The sequence below is a fragment of the Mastigoproctus giganteus genome, chromosome 8 (assembly GCF_048544385.1).
Source record: "Mastigoproctus giganteus isolate SK-2022 chromosome 8, ASM4854438v1, whole genome shotgun sequence".
Lineage (NCBI taxonomy): Eukaryota > Metazoa > Arthropoda > Arachnida > Uropygi > Thelyphonidae > Mastigoproctus > Mastigoproctus giganteus.
In genome coordinates, this window is record NC_143582.1 from 203195480 (window position 1) to 203218679 (window position 23200).

At 39.5% G+C, this 23200-nt stretch overlaps 1 protein-coding gene across 3 annotated transcripts in view; it reads right to left on the reverse strand.

The window, feature by feature from the left end:
- LOC150082205 (inactive dipeptidyl peptidase 10-like) overlaps positions 1 to 23200 on the reverse strand; it is a 362607-nt gene that overhangs the window by 111580 nt on the left and 227827 nt on the right. For all 3 annotated transcript variants that reach the window (XM_090379166.1, XM_090379165.1, XM_090379167.1), the window contains one exon: positions 13513 to 13627. In XM_090379166.1, the coding sequence (XP_090235292.1) occupies positions 13513 to 13627 (115 nt within the window). The remainder of the gene's footprint in view (positions 1 to 13512; positions 13628 to 23200) is intronic.

The window sequence follows — 23200 nt, forward strand, 5'->3', positions numbered from 1 at the left end:
AGCTTTCAATCTGATTCTTCTGGTTGAATGTTTGAATGAATAAGTCAATATATAGCTCATTAGCTAAGTGCATCACTATTAAACACATGAGTTTAAATATCTGGTTTTAGCACATTTAGTCTTTAATAATTTATGTACCCTAAGTGATGTTAGTGGACAAACTGTTGTTGTTTTAATGTTATCGGAGCTGTAGCTCATATCCATTACGTATTTGTGTCTATAGAAATGTTATTCTCAGGCCAATTTGAATGTCGTGCAGGTTGAAAAACCCGGAATAACTTATGGGAAAAGGGGGAATCCAACTCCCTTCGAGTGAGATCATATAAGAGATGCATAAAATGGGAATTACAATTTTATACACTTTCAATATGAACTTAATATCTAAAGATTCTTTTAATTATTCCTATTTTTTTGGAATCTAGGAATAACAACGGGTTCGAATAACCCCCAAAAGTTTTTGGGAATTAATGTTAAAATTTTGGGGATTATCCTTGTTAAAAAATTAGTTTGATAAAATTTAAAAGACTATTTTAAACAGGGATGACCCTTCGCAGAAATTCTTCTCGAGCGAGCTCTGTATTAAAATATAGGTTCACGCCCCTGCCTACACATGGGTTCGTATATTCACCTGCCTTGGTAATGAGCTTCCCCTCGATATTACAACTATGAGAAACTAATTTACATTTTATGGCGATTGTTATAAGTTATACATATGCTATTAGAAGACAGTTGTAATTGATCCAGCTCACCAAGTTATCTATAGATTCCTGCAAGTACAAACAGCCTTGCAAAGATTCAATAGGTCTATAGACTAAAATCATCTGCGTAAGCTAGTAGGCAGTTCAGTTTCTTTTGCAATGCTATATCGTAAATGAAAATTACAAAGGGAGACCGAGAACAGAACCCTGTGGAACTCTTCTACCTATTAAAACCACTTTTGAATTTTCCGCCCAATCTTTTCTCTTCTGCCATTTAATGCCCCACCCATAAAGAGAACCCTGTCAAAATCTGATGTTAAGAAAATGAAGTCAAAAATGAAGAAAATGAAGTCCAAAATGCAGAAAGGTAAGTCCAATAACTGGCCTGGTCGGTCGAGAATCCAAACTTGAATCCCATCGAACACTTCTGGAATGAACTAGAAAGCTGGATCAGGGTTCGGCCAATAGGGCCCTCTTCTACAGCTGAACTGGCAACTGTAGCAGTGAAGTTGGAATAGCACAAATTCATAGCACCTATTACAAGGAACTGATCAAAGTGTTACACGACTTATCAATGACGTCATTAGTGTCAAAGTTGTACCTTTTTAATTTGTTCATTAAAACTCATGTTTACAAACGTTGTGTTCGAATACTTTTGTTAGAGTAGCGTATAATAGGGCAGGTCAGTGGTTCTCAATCTTTTTTGCCCCATGCACCCTTTACACCATATGTCAGAATGTCATTCCCCCCTTTCCAAGATTGTCTGATTCAAAAAGTGCATTCCAAAAAGATAAAAAAGTGAAATATTTATCTTTATTTTTAATTTAATATGTGACATCCAATAAAGTGTGATGTCCTGTAGATCTGTAGAATTGTAGTTTGTAGAAAAATCAATATTCCAACAGTTTGAGTCTGTCAATCTGTGGTCCCAATTTCCCCCCTGAAACCCTAAACCCCCCTTGTTGAGAACCCCTGGGGTAAGTGATATCATAACCAAATGAAATTAAAATGTACGGTTTCAAAGTAAGAAAATAAAAACAGCATTTTTGGTTCTGCAGAACTTTTAACTTTTTCTAAAATTTTCCGATGGTCACTTTTTACGAGAAATCTTCATCATTCTGCACACGCAGACAAAAAAAGTGGGCGATACTGAAAGGAAACACATTACACTAAATGGTTTCTGGTGTACGGAAGAAGTATGGTGAAGATAAATGTAAGAAACTTATCTCTTTGTGTCGAAAGAGGAAAGGATGAAGAAGACTGCTGAGCCGAAGTCCGAGGTACAGATTACGGATGACATTTACGTGCTCGTGGTCATTATTAATGTATCCGAGGTTGAACGTTGGGGTGGAACGAAGAACAAAGCACACAAAATTCTCGTAGTTTCTTTTAGAAAACTTAGGAATCAGCCCCTTCATAAGTCTGTTAATCTTAATGATGAAATTACGAAAGGGCAATTGGAGCTAATTGTATCTAGATGGAAGAACTGGTTTCTGCAACTAGAGAAAAATCATTACATTATAAAAATGTATTTTTATAATATAAAAAATATATTGAGTGAAAAATCACTTACCTAAATATTTATATAGTCGACTAATACCTAACATGTAAGATTTCATACACAATTTGACTGGTCTTTAATCATTCCATAAAGGATAAAAGAAATTTGCAGGGTAAAAATGGCGTATAAAAATATCGGTTTTAAAATTATTAAAAAAAAAACATTCATAGCGGACCATGGAATAAATAAAAAAAAATCAATATCATCCCTACAGATAAGTAAAACAAAAGCAATCTATTATTATAGTTCGACTACTTAGAAAAGAATTCGCGTACCAGGAGATGCCACTTTAGAAATTTAGCAACGTTCTGTAGTAATAGCAAGGGAAACGTTTATACATTTATGTACGGAATCTAACAGTAAACAAACATCTCCCCCATCAAGGCGAACTTTAGCTGCCTCATTTCAAAACTAAATGTGCATAACAACTTACAGATTGGTGGACTCTTTGTTGTTATGCACGAAACACCATACGAACCAACCGCAGAAGTTACTCTGTTAGTGTGCATTCTATATTTGCTTCGCTTGTCTGCAGGATGAAAAACCTGATTCATTTAGTGTGGTGGCCAGAAAATTTTCTATATTGTACTCAATAAGTGTTTATAAAAAACTCACCAGATTATGTTTACGTAATGGGTAATTTTAAGGTGAGATTTAAGTTGCAATTTTTTTTTATGGGTGGGGAAAGGACAGATGCTCGTGGGATATGAATTACCCTCTTGATGTAATACTTGGTACAAAAGGTCTAGAGAACTATTCTAAAGCGGTCCTGAAATTTCGAAATAAATTTAAGCTTCCGTTCGACATTTTTCGCATTGTTTCTGTGTTGGGGACTTGGGATGGGTCGAAATCGAAATTTGACCTAAAACCTTCCCAGGTATAGACAAACATACAAAAACACGCCAAGATTTGTCTAGAAGAGAAAATTAATCTTTCGAAAAGTCACAAACACATTATCAACGAGCCAATCACTGCTAACATTCAGAGTAAGTTGAAGTGATCTACTCGCATGTACGTTAAAATGCATTTGACGCGTGACCATCTCTGCCACAAGTTGGGGAAAACGAACTACGTATACTAAAATCCACACTTTGAATTGCTACTCCATAACAAGACAAGACAGTTTTATGAATCATATTAGGGTCGGTCTCTTTCTTCCTTCCCCCAAACTCAATTACGTTTGCTCTCTGTTACATAATTTTTCATAAGGGATTTCAAATAGATGGCGCATCCAAAACGCATTAGCGTGCAACAATTCAATTTTTATCTGTTGAAAAGTAAGAATAATAATAAATTTAAGCCAGACCGTTCGCTGCGCATGGTGAAGCATGGTGAAGCAGTGGTATTCACAAAATCAGACGTGTCAAGAAAGCAGTGGAAGAATCTTCAGTCTCCAAGAGAGCAAAAATATATCAAGCCCAGATTTTCCGCAGGGAAAGGTATTAGTCATATGGTGCAAGGAAGACCTAGGCTTTTTGCCTCACCAGTAAAATAAAATAATTAAAATAAAACCTTTATTACGTAATAATCAAACTCTCAGCCACAACTACACACTCGTTGGCTAAAATAAAACTTGCAATTTAGTCTACGTCGTTTGTCGACCACAGTTTGTTTAGTTGTTTGTTGTAGGGTTTTAGGCGCAACAGCAACTTAAGCCATATTGCGCGGTGACCTATGCTACCTCGCCTGAGACCGACTAACTAAGCCGCGTTGTGAAAAAGACTCATCAAAATTCCGCGCGTCAATGATGGAATTCCAACTCGGGTCTTTTCCACCCGATGTTGGGGGGAGGACGGCGATTATACCAACTGTGCTATCTACGAGGGCTATCGACTACAGAACACACACAATTTGCAGACATGGTATATATATGATGCAATATGGCTTAAGTCGTTGATGAGCCTAAAACCTTACAGCAAAACAACAACTATATTGCTTCAACTGTAATTTGAATTTGTCTCCTAATTCTAGCATCATTTATTTATGTTTGTTTTGTTTGTTATTTGGTTTTTAGGAGCATTAGCAACTAAGGCCATATTGCTCCGCATTTATTTATAACAGTGAAAATTTTATCTTGGTTCAATTTATTAACTCCTCTCAGAGCTTTACATAACTCAAGGAGATACCGACTAAGAGTCTTATAGACCTCGAATGAGATCCTCTCTCGGAGCCTTACAGATCTCAATGAGATTCCACCTCTAGAGTGTCAAGTCACCAAGATTTGTGGCCCACATATTCAAAGTTTTTCTTCACAGTCCATATGGGCGCTCTTTTTGGCGATTTCACCAAGCGCGTTGCCCGTACTTGGATCTTTTCAGAGGATCAATATCTTTCTTTAGGTATGGTCTCCATAATTGGATACAGAGCTCCAAGTGTAGTCTAACCATTGCCTTATACGGTGGGATTACGACTTCCCTATCTCTACAAGCAAATGCACTATAACTAATCGAAAAGACACCTTGCCGCCTATCTACACATTGCAGGAGAACTTTATGTCTGCCTGGTCAATAACCTCCGAATCTCTCTCCCATCCTCTATTCTCTTTAAGCGAACTCCTCCTAACGTGGAAGTCATTTTTGGATTGCTATTTCCGAGGTTCAATTTTGCAGCAATAAAACATAGCCGCCACTTTTCTGACCATTCCTGAAGCCTATTAAGGCTTTTCTGAAGGAGCGCTGCTCCTTCAGAAAAGGTCTTGATATCATCTACAAATTTTGATATTACTCCCTGTATTGCTTTCGTTGATGTCATTTAAGAAAATCAGAAATAACAGTGATCCCAGCACCAATTCTTGTGGGCTCCACTTCTAATAATAGCTCAATCTGAAGAGTCACACCCTTCTGCTTTCTGCACATCACAATCCATCCAAAGATCTTAACCCATGATACCAACTTGTTCTAGTTTTTCCGTAACCTCTCAGGCAAGGAAGAGCCAAGTGCTTTTCTCAAGTCCAAATACATAATGTAAAAATAATATCTTACATCCAACTCATGAGAGACTATTCCATAATAGAGAGAGAGAGAGAGAGAGAGAGAGAGAGAGAGATAATCTTTAATGCCCTTCACGGCCAAAAAGTCAGGGGTTTACATTTTTACAGCCTCCCGAAACTTCCGGGAAAATAGAACAATTAATTTACAAAAACAGGTAATTTTACAAAAGAAAACATTTTGATACAAAGGAGAGAACTCCTTACGAGAGTTAGGTCTAATTGAGCTGGCTTAACATCGAGATAAGAGCACCAGCTCAATCAGACAGGAACAGATGCAAAGTACACATGTCATTGCTGATTAGTCCTACTAGACATAATTTTTTTCCTGTAAGTCCGGTCAACAGCGAATAGCTAACTACATGAACTGAATAAGATATTCCCTTTACAAAACTGTGGTATGTTTCCTTCAGAATATCGTTTATATCCAGAAGCAACTGTACTACACTTTTAATCATAGCTATCCCTGCCGTGATATTCCCCACCACTGAAGTTAGACTAACTTATGTAGTTACTCACTCGCTTTTGTGGATTGGCGATACGCTGGCACTTCTCCAGTCCAAAGAAATCTCTCTCGAGTCTAATTATACTCTCATACTTAATCTTTAATGGTTCAATGCACTCTCTCGCTGCCTCCCTAGAAATTACTGGGCTATGCCATCAACCCCAGTAGGCTTACTTACCTTTAGGTTCAAAAGTTTTTCTAATAGACTATCTTCAGTAATTTCATTTTCGCTAATTTTGTACTGCTCAGCTTCACTCACACATTCTCTCCTCTCGAAGAAGAGTACTTTCATCACACATTCTTTGCTTTCTTAGCCAGTGATTTCTCATCTCAGCCTTCACCATTCTAACCTTTCTGTGGTACCAACATTAACTTAGAAAGGTATGCTAAAAGTTCGAACTGCCTGTGTGTCTCAGCATCAAATACAACTGACCTGGACAACTAAAAGAAGTTATCCTGCTTCGTTAAAATGAACAATCACACGCTGCCAAGTTTATTAAGGTTTTTCTTCAAAATATGTGCAGAAGGTGCTCAAGCACCCTAAGTACAGTCACCCTGAGTTTTCAAAAGAAAACATTCGAAAATTTATTTGAAGAAGGAATACACGAGGTATTTAAACTGAAACATAGATCTAGGTCATCTCAGGTTTAAGCTGAGTTAGTCGATCTCAGGCGAGATTAGCATGTTTTTTTTTCCACCTGGAAACGCAGATTTTTTTGTCCAGCAAACAACAAATCGATCACAGAACGCATGCAATTTACAGACATATTATATACAGCGCAATATGGCCTAAATATTCTATATATTTAATTAGTTTTCTATATATTTAGTAGCATTTCCCGTTTGTTTGGTATCGACAAGAATACTGCTCGAATGTAAACTGATTTAATTTGTACTAAACAATAATAAAACAACGGTTACAGTAAGATGAGAAGCGACACAAACATCACACAAACAGTTGTTTTTTTTTTTTTTTTTTGTGTGAAACATCTTTATGCGCACCTCCCTAATTTTCGACACGGAGTAAGCTCGCAGCGTGTATGTCACAAAATCGGGTGACGGAAGTAACAACGTCATCGCCCCCACCACCCAGTAGGCTGCGACAGCGAGTACCAGTCTCCACCTGGTACTGCTTCAATGTGGAGTGACTTGCTGCCGTCACCCCATTTTGCGACAACTCGAGTTCTACTGAAATGATTTGAAAAATTCAAAGTGTAGTGATTTTCTTTCGTCATTTTGGGTAAGCGTAAAATTTTGAAATTGTGAAAAAATATAAATAAATATATGAATAAAACATTATTTTAGGCAAAAAGCTTATAAGGCTCGCTTAAATGCCTCTAAACCGAAGAAGATTGCAAAATCAACTGCAGAACGTCAACGGGAATGTCGAGAACGTGCAAAATTTTTCATCAAATGTTTGACTAATCTTGGCTAAACTAAATCAGCCCTCTGTAGATGGCTGATTTAGTTTAGCCAAGATTAGTCGTCGAGATCAGCCATCGACAAGTCGGGACCAACTATCTGTGAGTTTTGTTAGTTGGATCCCCAGCCATCTGCAAGTCAGGACCAACTATCTGCTAGTTAGGACTCACATCAGGCGCGACATTTTTCCCTAGATTAAAACGTTTGAAACTTTCTGAAGAATTCACTCCTGCTTTGCCTTATTTAAATTACAACAAACATTGTTAAGCAAACAAAGGGTTTGAAATAAGGGTGACCAGATAAATGCGCACATGAAAAAAACTCACACGAAAATTCCGCACAGAAAAAAAACAAGTCATAAATGCTCACATGAAAAATACCCACACGGGAAATTGTTCACACGGATAAACGCTCACGCAGAAAAATGCACACACGGAAGAATGCTCACATTATTTTTAGTTTACAAAAAACTAATTATTTCATATTTCAAAACGCAACAAAACGTTGAATTTATATATTTTATTTCTACTTCTATACGATGTATTTTAATATAAAACTTTTATTTTTGTATTTTAACCTTGAATAAGTCTGAGTGCTCTGGTTTTATTGCAACTAAAGCGTTTTATTTTATTTATAAAAATAAATTATTTTTTCTCTGTCTTACAAAGTGAACAGTCAACGCCTTTCGGTTTTTTATCAACAAATAACTAATTCAGACATATTTCGGTGATTTATTTATTTGTCAAGGATTTCAATAGAATTTTCATTACTGTAAGTTAGCCAATATCTCTGCAAGTATTTCAGTTTGTCTTCTACCTGCTCATATTCCTGAAAAAAAAGTAGCAACCAAGTTATGCAGTGCATCATATCTTCTCTTTTTCACCTCTAGACGGACCTGCCTGTGCATTAGCCAGTATCAATCTGTGGCAAGCCAGGTCCCTCTTCAGTCCATCAAACAAAAACCACACGCTGGGATGGCTGCAGTGGAATGCGGAATTAAGTGCATTGTGAAATCCCTCACAGCAGTTTGTAGTTTTAGGCGACCGTTCAAGAGCTGCATCATCATGATTCCATATTCTTATTGGAAACTGGAGATCTCTCCCTGCTGCACCCTCAATGTATGTGGAAAAGAAGTAAGTGAGCACCTCGTTAGAGCTATTTTCGTCTGGAAATGTAGCGGCAAGCTCATGAAAGACACTCCTCACATCATGGACTGGGACAAAAGTAATGCAGCAAGAGACTTCAGCTTGAGTTTTATATTTATATCAGTTTCAAATTCAGTCTTCAACCCAACATTGCTGAGTTTCCTGATGAGACTCTGACACAGATGGAAATAGCACCCTTTGACCTCAGCGTGTGGAAAGGCAATCCTCACTGCATTCATGCAAGCCTTCTCAAAATCCACTAAAACCTTTTGAGGCACCAGATTTGGAACCAACAGCTTCATTATTTCAAACATTCTATTATAAGTATCCAAGTTCTTTTTCTGTAACAAAATTGTAGCAAATACATGGCGGATATGAGTTACCCACCTTGGCATGCCACGTATACAGTTGGTAAAACATGTTTGGAACTTTATCAAAGGTGCCATCTCCATAAATTGCATCTTTCTTCAATTCAACCAAGAGTTCTTTGGATTAGGCAAATGATCGTCGATGAATTAGGCAAATGACAGTCTTTTCTGTGATTGAGAAGATTTCTCGCAAGGGATGATTGTTTGGGCATATGTGCCAGTACATCGTTACTCAACTCTGACAATACATTCCCCATCACATTGCGAGGAGTAGAACTAACTACTCTCATGTGTTGCCTCATTTTGCTTCTGGCAACGTTGGCTTCTGCTTTTTGAGGACAGGAAACATGACAATATTCGATTGGTTGTTGTACTATGTTGCCATCTTTTGTCTTCATAACTGAATGGCAATTGAGGGTGCAGCAGATAGAGATTCCCAGTTTCCAATAAGAATATGGAATCATCATGATGCAGCTCTTGAACGGTCACCTAAAACTACAAACTACTGTGAGGGATTTCGCAATGCACTTAATTTCCTATTCCACTGCAGTCATCCCAGCTCGTGGTTTTTGTTTGATGGACTGAAGAGGGACCTGGCTTGCCACAGATTGACACTGGCTATTGCACAGGCAAGTCCGTCTAGAGGTCAAAAAGAGAAGATATGATGCACTGCATGACTTGGTTGCCACTTTTTTGCAGGAATATGAGCAGGTAGAATACACGCTGAAATACTTAGAGATTGGCTTAACTTACAGTAATGAAAATTCTATTGAAATCCTTGACAAATAAATAAATCACTGAAATATGTCTGAATTAGTTATTTGTTGATAAAAAAACCAAAAAGTGTTGACTGTTCACTCTGTAAGACAGAGAAAAAAATAATTTACAGTAGGCTTTCGATTTAACGGACTAATTGGGGGAATGGGTGTCCGCTATTGCCGAAAGTCCGTTAAACCGAATGTGTTTTAAAACATATATTAACAACGAGCTTACAATGTACAGTATGTGTTAAAATGTTATAATGTATAAGTATGAATAAAATAATAATATAATGTACATTGAGTAATTTATACACGCCACAAAAACATCTGTTAAAAATATAAAATTAAATTTACGACAGGAACCAAACTTTAATTTAATTAAACACGTCAAAACTATACAATGTAACCAATGGAGTGCTTCCACCACTTTTTTCCCTTAAGGCTCACACAAAGTTGTTTTCAATGTGAACGTTAGTTTTTTTCATTTAAATCCATTTTAGAGGGGAAAATACTTTAAAATTCTTAAACTCCATTGAATAAAAAAATACAAAAAAGCGTATTTTTTAAAACATAATATTCAATATTAATATTAACTTAATTGAAAGAATCACAAATTTCAGTTTCAGAAACAACTGTCATATGGAGGGAGAGGTGTTAATTCCTTGCTGATTCTGTTCTGGTGAAACAAGTCCAGTTGATGAAGTGGTCTTGAAGAAATCATCAAGCTTCAGTTGAATTACACCTTGGTGTTGCTTCCTTATTACTGTAGATCGAAATTCTCTAAAATAAATAAATGATCTTTATTGTAAGGTTCATATAGGTACACGTAGGTACGCTAACTTTACAAACCTTTCACGGCACTAAGCCAGGGGTTAACAAGCAGCGGCAGAGATACTCTCTCGCCAGAAATTAATACAGGGTAAGTATAAAGCTTAAATACGAGTAAAGTAAAGGGCGATTATGATTATGTGTTAATAACATCAAGCAGATTATATTAACTTAAAAAAAAATAATAATAATAATACATCAAATTACAAAAAAAAATAATAATAAAATAGAATAACACAAGATAGTTTTCTTCAGTTGTGTTTTCCGTGAGACTGTTGTCGAGCCGGAACGATCTCAGATCACTTGATGGCTGTGGAACCAACGTGCGGATCTAAGATGAGACGTCTGTACTTCTTGTCCTCTACCATTTTATCCATGTCGGCATCCAGGAGTTGAACTAGATGGAGCTTCTAATAAAGGAGGAAACGATCTTTAAGATGTATCCTGGAAGAGAAAACAATAAGCTTGGGAGAGGAGCGGAGAACTGGTTGGGGAATCCGCCAACACACGGTGTCCCAAATGTTGGACGCAGAGATTCTCCCAGCGATCATTTTGATGGTGCAGATTAGTCTTCTTTCGTGGATTAAGGCTGAAAATCTAGTTAAATTTAGTGATTTGGCCATCGGTGTTGTGTGCTGCTGTGGTGGGAGACGACACGTCCAGGTCGCTCACTTCAGGAGCCAGTATTCTGCAGCGTTTAATGGTTTTATTGTTGTGTTTGCAGCCAAGCCCTACAACTCTACTCCATACAGTATGCAATCGAAAATCATCGTCCTGATATGCATATTTTTATCAGATTTCTGTTCTGAATATGTAGCACGTGCTGCTTGGCAATCCACCGTTTCCTATTGAATTTGGCACGGAGCTCTTCTATATGAAGATGGAATTTTAGTTTTCGGTCAAAGATCACACCCAGATCTCTTTGCTTTTCTAAGCGAGGGATCAAAACTCCTCCAATCGCCGGTTGAATTATTGTTGGTGTTGGTTTCAGTAAGAAGACCACGATGGAAAATTTTTCAGGGTTAATTTCAAGTTAAATCTCGTGATGTACTGCTGATACGGTCTTGTTGGTGGTTGTTGTAGTGTCTATTGCTTCGTCGGCCGCTTTTATTTTTGTTAAGAGCTTCAATAGGTCATCGGCATATGTTAGTATATCTGTTCAGTTGTGTATTAACGGGTAAATTATAGCTGTAAAAAGAATGCCAGACAGGATTCCCCTTGTGGCACTCCTGCTTGTATTTGCCTACTATACGTCTGCTTTCCTATGGACAATAGGATGGTTTTATTTTGAAGAAGGGATGTCAGAAACTTCAATAATTTGTCTGTGATGTGATAATAATTTTGAAGGAGCTTAAGCAAGGCTGGGATGTTAACACTATCGAAAGCAGCTTGTAGATAAGTGATTGCAATTTCTTCTTTCTACTCGAACGACTCAAGGATGGCATTGGTAGTCATAAGTAGATTACTAACTGTTGATCTATCCTGCAGAGCATAATGAATTTGTTGAGGCCTGTGGGGAAGGATGTGCATGGTAAGTGTTTTCAGCACCGTTTTCTCAAGCAACTTCAGTAAACACGAGGAGCGTGAGATGAGTCTAAAGTGCTTGGCTTCAGTTGGCTGGCAAACTTTTGGGAGTGGCCTAACAGAATACATATTCCATGTTGAAGGGAAAAATTCTCCTTTTAATATGGTGTTCAGTGAAGTAGTGTTAGGAGACAGAAAACCACATTTAATTCTCCCATCCCTGCTAACTAACCTCTCAGCATTAGGGTGAACAGGTGCATTATCTAGCAGTAAAACAGCCTTTATTTCATTAGAAGGAATTTTCAGCACATCTGTCTGATAGCGTCGAACATCAGACAGATGTGCTGTCTGATGTGCGACGCTTTTTTTAGGACAGAAATTTTTTGTCCGTTAAATCGAGGGCCTACTGTATTTTTATAAATAAAATAAACGGCTTTAGTTGCAATAAAACCAGAGCATTTTATTTCCTGTAATTTCCTTTACAAACATTTACATCCAAATATTCTACTTTATATTAAAATCAAAAGTCTTATATCAAAAGTTATATCAAAATACTACATCGTATAGAAGTAGAAATAAAATATTGCTACTTTTTGTTGCGTTTTGAAATATGAAATAGTTTTTTTTTTTTGTAAACTAAAAATGATGTGAGCATTCTTCCGTGTGAGCATTTTTCTACGTGAGCATTTATCCGTGTGAGTAATTTTCGTGTGGGTATTTTTCATATGAGCATTAATGACAGTAGGGTTCGTGCGGGCTTTTGTCAGGGAACCTGAAAGAAGATTTTGGAATAATGACTTTGGTTATTAATAAATTACATTAAAAAATAAAATAGTATTTCATTTTTCTTTATTTCAAAAATAAATTATACGGAGATGTTTCACACAGAACATCGTTCGCGCGTGCTCGGCACACGCATATATATTTTTTTCTTTAAATAAAATCGGTTCATTTCAGAAGCACTCTGATGACATTTTTAGACTAAATCGAGGACGGGAAACAACTTCCCCAATGCGAAAACCGCAGTCTGATTAGGCAGCATTTTAATTTAGAAATGATAAACCTAAAGCAGGCATAATCAACCCTAGACACGCATGGCAACAGGTGGCATGCGGAATATTTTCTGCAGCACCCTGACGGTATGCCACTTATTCGAATTTCTGAGTTCACACGCCCATTCAAGTGGCAAGTGTGAAGATTTTTATGGCTGTAAAGAGCAAAAATGGAATGCATGCCTAAATGATAAAGGTGATGTTTTAAATTTTTCAAAAATAAAACCCTTTAAAAGATTTAATTTAACAAGCCTTTTAATGGTACTGATGTTTCGACATCAAAAATATTTACTTTAATGCGCTGACAGCTTTCTTACATTTAAAAGGAGCCAGGTTATTAGATTAAAAATTAAAAACTTGGTGTTGAAGAACAAAAAATGAAATGAAAATCTTTTATTTTTCTCATCTGTGTTTCAGATTTAGAACGGTATGAAAATTGAAAATACCAGTCATTTAATTTGAATAAAAACCTTTGAGATTTAAAAGTGCGCATTTCTTAAGAAAGGTACCGGCCATAAAAAATAAATATCATTTAAAAGAAAAACTCGTCTTTCAACTGTAGGGATTTCTCAAAACAAATTATAAATCTAACCAGTTATCACTACTAATGAACATTAACATTATACTTAGGGGTTACATTAGAACCCACTGACAATGTTTACCTGGGGATAAAAGGACTACGGCTGTGATGATAAGTGAACAGACAGTAACGATCACGAGAAGAGCTATACAAATCCCTTTCCAGTTCCTCTGTTCTTGATCCTCGGATTCCGCCTCCTGAAAGAAATATGAAAAAGAATAAGCAGGCATTTGCGTTTTTTTTATATATATATTTTTTAATATTTCTCTCGGGTCATATCTTTTACAGAATATGTACTTATTTCCTCGCAATTTAAATTCACAATGAAACTGTGTGAAAAAAGTAATTCAGTCCCCAAAACAGAGAACGAGAAAATTGAATTTTCTCCTTCTCCTCATAAATATAGTGCATGTTTTGTATTCCTGAAGGGCAGACTTGTAATCTGAGTAGTCCTGCTATTCGTCATGAAAATTAATTAGTTTGCACAAAGCTTTACTACTTTTTATCTCCTTTAAAGCGAACGGTGCTGAAGAAATTGCACTTTCTTAATTTGCAAATTGGCAAATACACAGAGTGTAACACTTCTTTTAGTCATCGACTACATTAAAATGTTTAGCGTACGTTAAAGGATAAAAATTCTCCCTGTTTTATAAGTAATTTCTCTATTGTAGGCTTAAAATGCGCAAATACACTCAAAGATGTTAAAGCTTTTTCTACCTGCTGTTGAATAAAAGATACTATAACATCAGCGTACCCGCTAAATACGGTTATTGATAATAGGCATTAGTTATAAACTCCTCTGTTCTATTTGATTAATGCCCGAGTATAAACAGAACATTTGTTTTATAAATAGATCACAACCAAAACCAATGTAATGAAAATAACTTAATTTACATAGTGGTAGCCTGAATAGGGATGAATTGTTTTTCTATTTGCTGGTTTTAATGAAAGTGATCCCATTTGTAAGCGCCTTACAAATTGCAAAGTTTTAAGTTTTTGAGGTTAGTTGTTTTAGATTTTTCTCTAAGGTAACTAAAGCCATGAAACATTTATGATCGGTTTCCTGCTTTGCTGGATGAAAAACCCGACTTTCTAGAACTAAAAAAAATCAGTTTCTTACATAATATGGCATCTCTCCAGCAAAAATTCAATGGTTCATAGAAATCGCGTAAGTCAGACTACATATCATGCACAAAGGAAGAGACCACTCGTTACTGTGAAGGAAGGAAAAATTTGAAAGGTTACACGTATACCTACCTATGGCACATCATACAGTTGTCACAAATTAAAATCTTGGCAGAGAGTGAGAGTCGGTGCATGATATCAATGATGTGATCAGGGAACTTGAAGTCATCTTGGGTTTGCCTACACCACTCATGACAGCAGACTGCAGTACAATAAACGGTGCAATATGGCCTAAATTGTTGATGCGCCTAAAATCCTATAACAACCAACCAATTAGGAAGCGACTGAACGTCCTCTGTATAGTCCGGACTTGTCGCCTTGTTTTCATATTTTGAAAGACTGATAAATGATTTGGCAGAAGATCGATTTCATGCAGACGATGAAGTGAAGGAAGTTGTCATGCAATGGTGCGAACAGTAATGAAATGAATTTTTTATATGAGCAGGGTATATAAAGCGCCAGTTATTGCTACTCTATATTTCAAAAAAATTGCCGCTTCTATTTGACTCGCCCTCGTACATTTATTGAAACTTTCAAGAACACGTTCTTCCCATGGAAAGAGATTTGGAAAAGGTCTCAGTTCGAATCCCGTTAATGAATCGAGAAACATGAGTTTTTTCACAACGTGGCTGACTTAGATGGTCTCAGGCGAGGGTTGCATAATTTTTTTTTCTAAAAGGTTTTAGTCTAGCAGACAGACAGATAGGCCAGATTACACGAAAAACAGACTATATTCTAACGCCTCATAGGATTAGTTGCTTTGAAGCTTAATAACAAACATGGAAGGAGATTCGGTAAAATATTATTTTTCACCTGCGTAATATACTCGTGGGACTTGTATAGGATGGATGTTATATATGCAGATCACTAATAAATATTCTAAAAATATGGGGGACCCAAGGAGGAGTCTTAAGGAACTCTTGATTGCAGAGTAAAAGTCGGGTATAACTATTCCAAAGCACTTACACTACGTGGCTCCAAGGACTACTAAAAGTTAACATCAACACTTAAAATTAAATCTGCTTATCCAACCTGATAGAAATATGGATTATTTCGTGATATTCACGTTCGACGTTGGAAATAATCGTGATCCGAAACGTTTGAAGGAATTTATTTATATCCCTCACACATCTCCTGAAGGTTCCACAAGAGCAGTAAATATTTAAGTGATGAAAACCTTTTTACTGGCGTGTGGTCAAGCTTCAGAATTCATATTCCTTTTCATTTCGCGTCTCTATTCTCCAACTTTTTGATTTGTTGTCAGTGTCTGCCATGACGTTCTGTTTCCCTTTAGTTCCTTTCGTGATCCATGAACAGTCTATATTCCAAAATTTAACTATCCGCTTCAGACCACTGGCATGTGAATAAAGACAAGCGAATATAGGCTCTAAATCGATGCATTTTCGCTATCAGCAGTTAAATATTATTCACACAAAACACGCTCTTGTAACAACTCTAGGCGTCATATTTATAGATATTCAATACTCCTAGAAATAAATACGATCTTGTTACGAATTTTAAAACAATTTTAACGTCATAGTTTACTGAGAAATGAAATAACTCTTTGGTTATTGTATTTCCAACTGCACGCTTCGCTGCGTTCTGTTAGCGATTTCTGTCCCTATCAGTTCTTGATAGACAGCAAGTTTTAAAATCGAATTATATTTGCATTACTTTTCTCGCTGTTGATTGTAAGACCACTCACTTTCTCTCCGCAACACTTTTAAAGTTCTAACTTATTTGTTTTTATCTGCGAATTCTGTATAAAAATGAAAGATGAAACAACACACTTCGTACGCCAAGAGAAAATAAAAGTCAGATACACGGCGATCGATAAGCTAGACTGTATACATACTGTCTGATTCTTTCCAAAAATAAACAGAACATCGTTTGGGCTTAACCAAGTTCGGCGAGAGTAATATGTCATAGCAGTTGTAACTGATTTAGACATGCGAATCTAATCATTAAAATCTCAACAGCAAGCAGTCGTAAGATGACGGACGCCGCGTGAGAGGAAGAAGATGCATTGTAGGATTAAAGCAGAGATAAGATGTTGGAGGCTTGCCTGATAATGATAAAAAGAAACACGATGACACAAAATAGTTTAAATATATCTCACTGTATGTTTTTTCACTGACTTACATTTTGGTAGCTTCTTAAATAGTGACAATCACATACATACGTTAAAAAGATGGAATACGAAAGTCAGAATTTGATAGAATTTTGAGTGGCTATATGTCGAGAAAGAGAGCTGCAACTAGTCCATGAAAGGGAGAATATACACTCATTGTTCACTGAATTATACCTATCCCATCAGTAATGGACCACAGTGAACACATGCCGTATAGCTCGGAGAATACACCGAAAGGACATCATGAGATACCTGGTTCCTGGGCAACGCGATGCTGTCGCCCCTCTCGCTAGTGGAAGAACCCACCGCTTGGCAGGTATATAGGTACATAGGTACATAGTGTGCATAGTGTGCATAGTTTTGGGGGAAAGGCGCCTCCGGTGGTTTCCCACATCTGCGCCATATATACTCTGTGGAGACAAACAGTATCACTGTGAAAGCCAGAAAAATTTTTTGTGTTGTAAATGAAGTATTGTGCTGGGTTCTGTTGGGTGTCCTGGCTTTTGGCCGCAAGGCCCCTGATAGTACCCCACGTTGCCCGCACACACCACTAGGAGGTAGCCAGGCTGCCCATAATTCTCTGGCTAGTCTCCTCCAGGTCACCTGAGCTTCCTGGAAAGAGACCAAGTAAAAAAAAAAAAAAAAAAGATATATATAAAATAAAATAATAGGGTACAGGGAGTACAGGATGTACTGGAGAGGGTAAAGGAAAGGAAGTATAGACAGAGCGACGGAGGATGTAAGGGAAGGCATCCTCCACAGGTTGGGTGGGAATTCTCTCACCTAAGCGGAAGTGGAAGAAGAGGCCCCTCGAGGGAGTGGGAAGGCAATCACGTATCAAGAGAGACACGGATGAAACAATTCAAGCGACCTGAGTGTCAAGTCCAGTAGCTAGAAGTGGTCACAATCTAGGTGAAGATGTTCAGTATATGAGAAAGAGTGTTCATCAATGTGCATCAGTTCCAGGACGTTGTACCAGTGATCTTCTTCTGGTGAAGAGATCATGGGCGAAGGCAGAAAAAGCATGGTACTGGTCTTCCTCATTGATCAGAAAATGTTCATTTCCTCGAGGCAAGGCATGTATTTTTGATATGAGCAACGTTCGCAGGTCCTCGTAGAGCGGGCAAACATAGAATAGGTGATCCCAGTCTTCGTTTTCACCACAAAGACAGCGAGGATCATCCACGATGTTCATAGAGGCAAGTTTGTGATTTATAGATCCATGGCCTGTAATCAGGAAAGTGGTATATAACCCTGGGCTGTACCATGCTGGAGCTTTAGGGTAGATCTGGGCTATTTCAGGTAAGAATTTTTTAGTGATGGAACCTTTGGGGGTGGTATTCCATCTGTTTTGCCAGGCGTTAAGAAGGTAGACTGCAAGGCGCTTTTTTTCTTCTTTGATGGTGTTTGCTGGGTTTGTAGTGAAATCCAGGATGGTGGTAGGGAGTCCCTTTGCGAGCCGGTAGTGCACATCTTTGCGAATTATCTGCAGGTCCAGAGGGAGAACTCCTGCCAAGACTTGGAGCGCTGGGTTGCTTACTGTGCAGCAGGCACGGGTGATAGTGAGAAGGATATTACGCTGGATGGAGGTGAGCTTCCTTTGGTTACGAACAATGAGTGCACGATGAAACCGGACACCTGCACAGTAGGTTATAGTGGGAATGAATACAGCTTTGTATAGCATGTGCAGCGAGCGGCGATTTAGGCCCCAGTCAGACCTGCTGATCCTCACTACCATTGCCGTGTAGTTCCTGACTTTGCGATGAAGGTAGTCTATATGCGGGTAAAACGTGAGCTTGGGGTCGAGAATTACCCCAAGGTACTTCATCTCAGTTGTCAGTTTGATAGTTCTACCAGCAATTTTAATCTGCGGCGGCCTGCTTATTTGAAGGGTTCCTCTGAGTAGAATTGAAGTAGTTTTCTCAGTGGATATATGGAGTTTATGGAGGCTGGCCCATTCTTCTAGCTTTGTAAGGGCTCCGTTGGCTGTTGTTTCCAGGGAAGCTCTGGAGTTTCCAGTGACTGTCAGTATCAAGTCGTCTGCGAAGGCTTGGGTGGAAACATCCCCCAGGTCTAGGTTCAGGGACTCGTCCATGACCACATTCCATAGGAAAGGACCAAGGACAGAGCCATGGGGGCATCCTCTGTAGACATTTCTGGAGACTTGTCGATAGGCATTTCTGACTGTAACACTTCTGTTGTGAAGATAGTCCTGTATGCAGCTGTAAAGATTTGCTGGAACGCTAGCTTCTCTGAGTCTTCGTAGTATACTTGGCCAGCAGAGCAAGTCAAAGGCCCCGGCGAAATCCACTGATATTACTAAGAAGTATTTGGTGGCTGAATTTTTGACTGAATCCGTGAGCTGTCGAAGAGCATCTTCTGCTGAACGGCCTGCCCGAAAACCAAACTGGTTTGGGGACTGGAGATTTGCATTATTATAGTGTTTTTCCAATCTGGATAAGAGAAGACGTTCAAATATTTTGCTTAAAACGGGAAGGAGTGCTATGGGTCTGTATGACCTTGGCTGCTCTGGTGGTTTACTTGGGTTCTTCAAAATGAGGCGTAGATTGGCCTCTTTCCAGTCATCTGGGAAGAGTCCAACTTCCAGACAATGGTTGTACAGGCTGAGAAGGAGATTTGATTGCGTCTCTGCAAGCTTCTTAATTACTTCTGCTTCAATGAAGTCTAACCCTGGGCTTTTTTTGTTTTGCCAATGGAAAGTTTTAATTCATCTAAGTTGAAAGGCGGTTCTATAGAAGTGGTGCTGCAGGATGCGTTTTCAGTACAGATTTCTTGTTGCTGGCTGGATTGAGAATCTGTGTTTAGCGGGAACAGGGTGTCCAAGATGTTGTTTACTGACTCTTCCCATGTGAGGGTTGTGGTGCCCTGCGGGGTGACTGTAGAGGAGATGACCTCACCCCTGGGGAGCTTGTTCGTAACAATGCGATACACAACTCCCCAGGGGGTGCTGTTTCCAGTCGTGGAGACCAGGTGCTCCCAAGACTGTTTCTTCTTGGCTCTAATTAAACTAGTGTAATCATTTCTTAGCCTACGATAGTTATTGCGTAGGGCATCAACTTCATGAGGGGGCCAGGTACGGCGAGCACGTTGAAATGATTTCCGTGCTGTATGAACCTGATGGCGGAGATGATCCAGTTGGTTGCACCACCATGGGACAGCACTCGGGAAAGGGTGTTTCTTCTTGATTGTTTTGTCACAGACATTGGTTATGATTGATGTTATTTTCCTCTGATGCTGGTTGCGGTTGGTGAGATCGGTGTTTCCAGGAATTTGAAGGGAAGCTTGGACCGTTAAATTAAAGAGGTTCCAGTCGGCTTTGTTAATTGCATAACGGATGATATTGTTTCTAGGCGGAGGTGCTGATTCTATTGAGCGTTGAAGGGTAAAAGTAATCGCCCTATGGTCGGAAGTTGTCCAAGCCTCGCGGACTTTCCAGTCAGTGATCTTAGTGGCAATAGATCTTGTGGCTGCTGAGATGTCTATTGTGGACTCCCATAGGGTATTACTGAAGGTAGGCATGTTGTTAGGCTTGTTAAGGATTACAAGAGAGGAAGTAGCGAGAAAGTTCTCGAGTTGCCGGCCGTTGTGATTGCCCGGGCGATCTTCCGAGTTGCTGTGCCACACTGCATCACTACATTCACGCCGACCGGGCTAGCCACGTGGGTAAAGTGCCTGCCTGGCAACCCAAAGGTCGCGGGTTCGAATCCCGCCTCGGGCTTGGATCAAAGTACTGCAAAAAAACCTTGGCAGGTGCACTATGGCCACAGAAGCCGATGCGCCAACCACTACCAAAAAAAAAAAAAAAAAAAAAACACTACATTCACGTAGACGGTAATTCGGTGTAAGTATGGATAAAATTCGTGAGTTAACCGACTTTGAAAGAGGGATGATAGTGAATGCCCAACGGATTGCGCACTCTACCGCTGAGGTGGTACAGAAATTGCACTATCCCCGTTCGACAGTATCAAGAGTGTATCGGGAATACGCCATTTCCGGAATAACATCTTATCGTGGACAGCGCTGTGGGTGGCGAAAGGTCGTGGATGAACGTGGCCGTCGACGTCGTCTCGCATTGTTTCAGCCGACCGGAAAGCGACAGTGGCACAAATCACCACCGACTTCAACGAGAGAGGTGTCAGAAACGTCTCCACCAAGACCATCAGGCGATCATTAGCCGCAATACGTTATGGGAGCCGCCGGCCGAACAGAGTCCTATTGCTAACACAACGACACAGGATTCTACACCTCAACTGGGCGAAAGAACATCGACACTGAACCTTGGATGATTGGAGACGGGTCTCCTGGTCCGACGAGTCCCGTTTCCAGTTATTTGAAGCGGATGGAAGGGTGCATATCTGGTAGAAACCACAAGAAGCTATGCACCCGTCATGTCAACAAGGAACTGTTCAGGCAGGTGGAGATCGGTAATAGTCTGGGGCGTGTTCAATTGGCACACGTTGGGACCTCTGGAACATCTAGACGCATCTCTGAACGGTCCAGGTTACGTGTCCATCCTTGCAGACCGTCTGCACCCACAGGGCAGGGACTCTTCCATCACGACAATGGGCCTCCCACAGAGCCGTGGTGACTAGAACATGGTTCGAAGAGCATTCCGCAGATTTTACCACCATGGAATGGCCTCCCTGTTCACCGGACATGAACCCCGTGAAGCATCTTTGGGATTCTGTGGAAGAGTTCGTTAGAGTTTTGAATCCTCCACCCAGGAATGCGACAGAATTATGGACAGCGGCGCAACAAGCATGGATGGAAGGAAATATCTGTGGAACGCTTTTGTGAACTAGTGGACTCAATGCCTCGCCGTGTGACTGCCCTTATTCGGGGGAAAAGTAGGCATACCCGTTACTAGGTAGGCATCTCATGATTTCTGTCCACTCAGTGTAAAAAGCCAAACAGCTTCGTACGCTCGAGCAGTGGCAATTTGCATCTGGTCGTGCAAGTCAAAGTGATAAAGTAGCAGTTATGGGACGTAGTAAAGATATCACGGAGTTTCAAATGGGCATGATTGTGGAGGCTCGTGCGTCGAGTACTTCCATATCGGAAACGGTACGTCTTGTCAGTTTCTCGAAAACCAATGTGGGTAAGGTGTACAAAGAATAGGGTCGAAAGGGTCAAACCACCTCTCATCGACAGAACTGTAAAGGATTACGCAAGATGGATGTTCGTAGTGAGCGAAGGGTGCAGGGCGTTGTATAGGCTCAACACCTGGTGTCACTGTGCAAGAGCTGACATCGCAATAAAATACGGGGAATGCAAGAACAATATCCCAAATGACAATGAGCCGCACACTCAGACGTATCAGGTTCCACAGCAGACGACCCAAGAGACACCTGCTCCTCACCACTGATCATCGTCGACGGCGAATGCTATGTTGTCTAACGCTGGTCGGACACTGGAAAACTAGAAATTAGTGTGTAGATCGGGTAAGTCCAAATACCTGGTGCAACACTCCAACGGACGCTTTCATATGTGGCGCAAGCAACACGAGTCCATGCATCGTGCCAAATATCCAGTCAAGTGGCGATGGCTGCTTAATATGGGACATGTTTTGCTGGCAAAATTTATCCTACTAGTGCATATGGGCCAACGTTTCACTGTTTAGGTCTACCGGCAGCTCTTGGAGACCATGTGCATCCTACCATTTTGCATTTTTTCCCGGACAGAAACGGAATCTTCCAAGGTGATAATGTGCCGTGTCATCGGGGACCGCACTGTGCGTGAGTGGTTCGAGGAACACAGTAAAGATATCACCCATCTTGACTTGCCTCCAGATTCGGCTGACCTCAATCCAATTTAACACTTGTGGGATGTTTTGGAACGGGAAGTGAGGCGTATGGGCACGCAACCGCTATCTATTCCGGGACAGTGGAAAGACTTGCAGGTAGCATGGCTGCAGATCCCTACGGACAACTAGTGGAGTCAATGACTAGAAGTTATCCGTGCGAACGGTGGCCCAACACGGTATTAGGAATGTGGTATTAATTCAGTGATCACTGAGTGTATATATATACTGTTTTTCAAAAATTAATGGAACAAACAACTATACAGTCTGCTACTTTATTAGGTGCATGGAGATTTGAGTTATCGTTAATAACCTCCGCAAAATATGCAAATTGAGAGGTCATATGGTATGTGACGTATGCAGAAAGTGTTATAAAGATGTACGCCAGCTAGAGCCTAAATTACTAAACATATCAATGGGGAACAGACAAAAAAAACGTCCTATTATGTTTACCTGAAAACAACCACATCTACTCGTGTGTATAAACTCCATATGTATAAATTGCTCCATAAACTCAGTTCGTTCCCTATCTGATGTGCCTGTTTTTTTAGACGAAAATCCATGAAACCATCGCCTGAAACGACTAACTCAGCTACTTTGTGAAAAACGACATAAAAGTTCCTCGTGTCATTT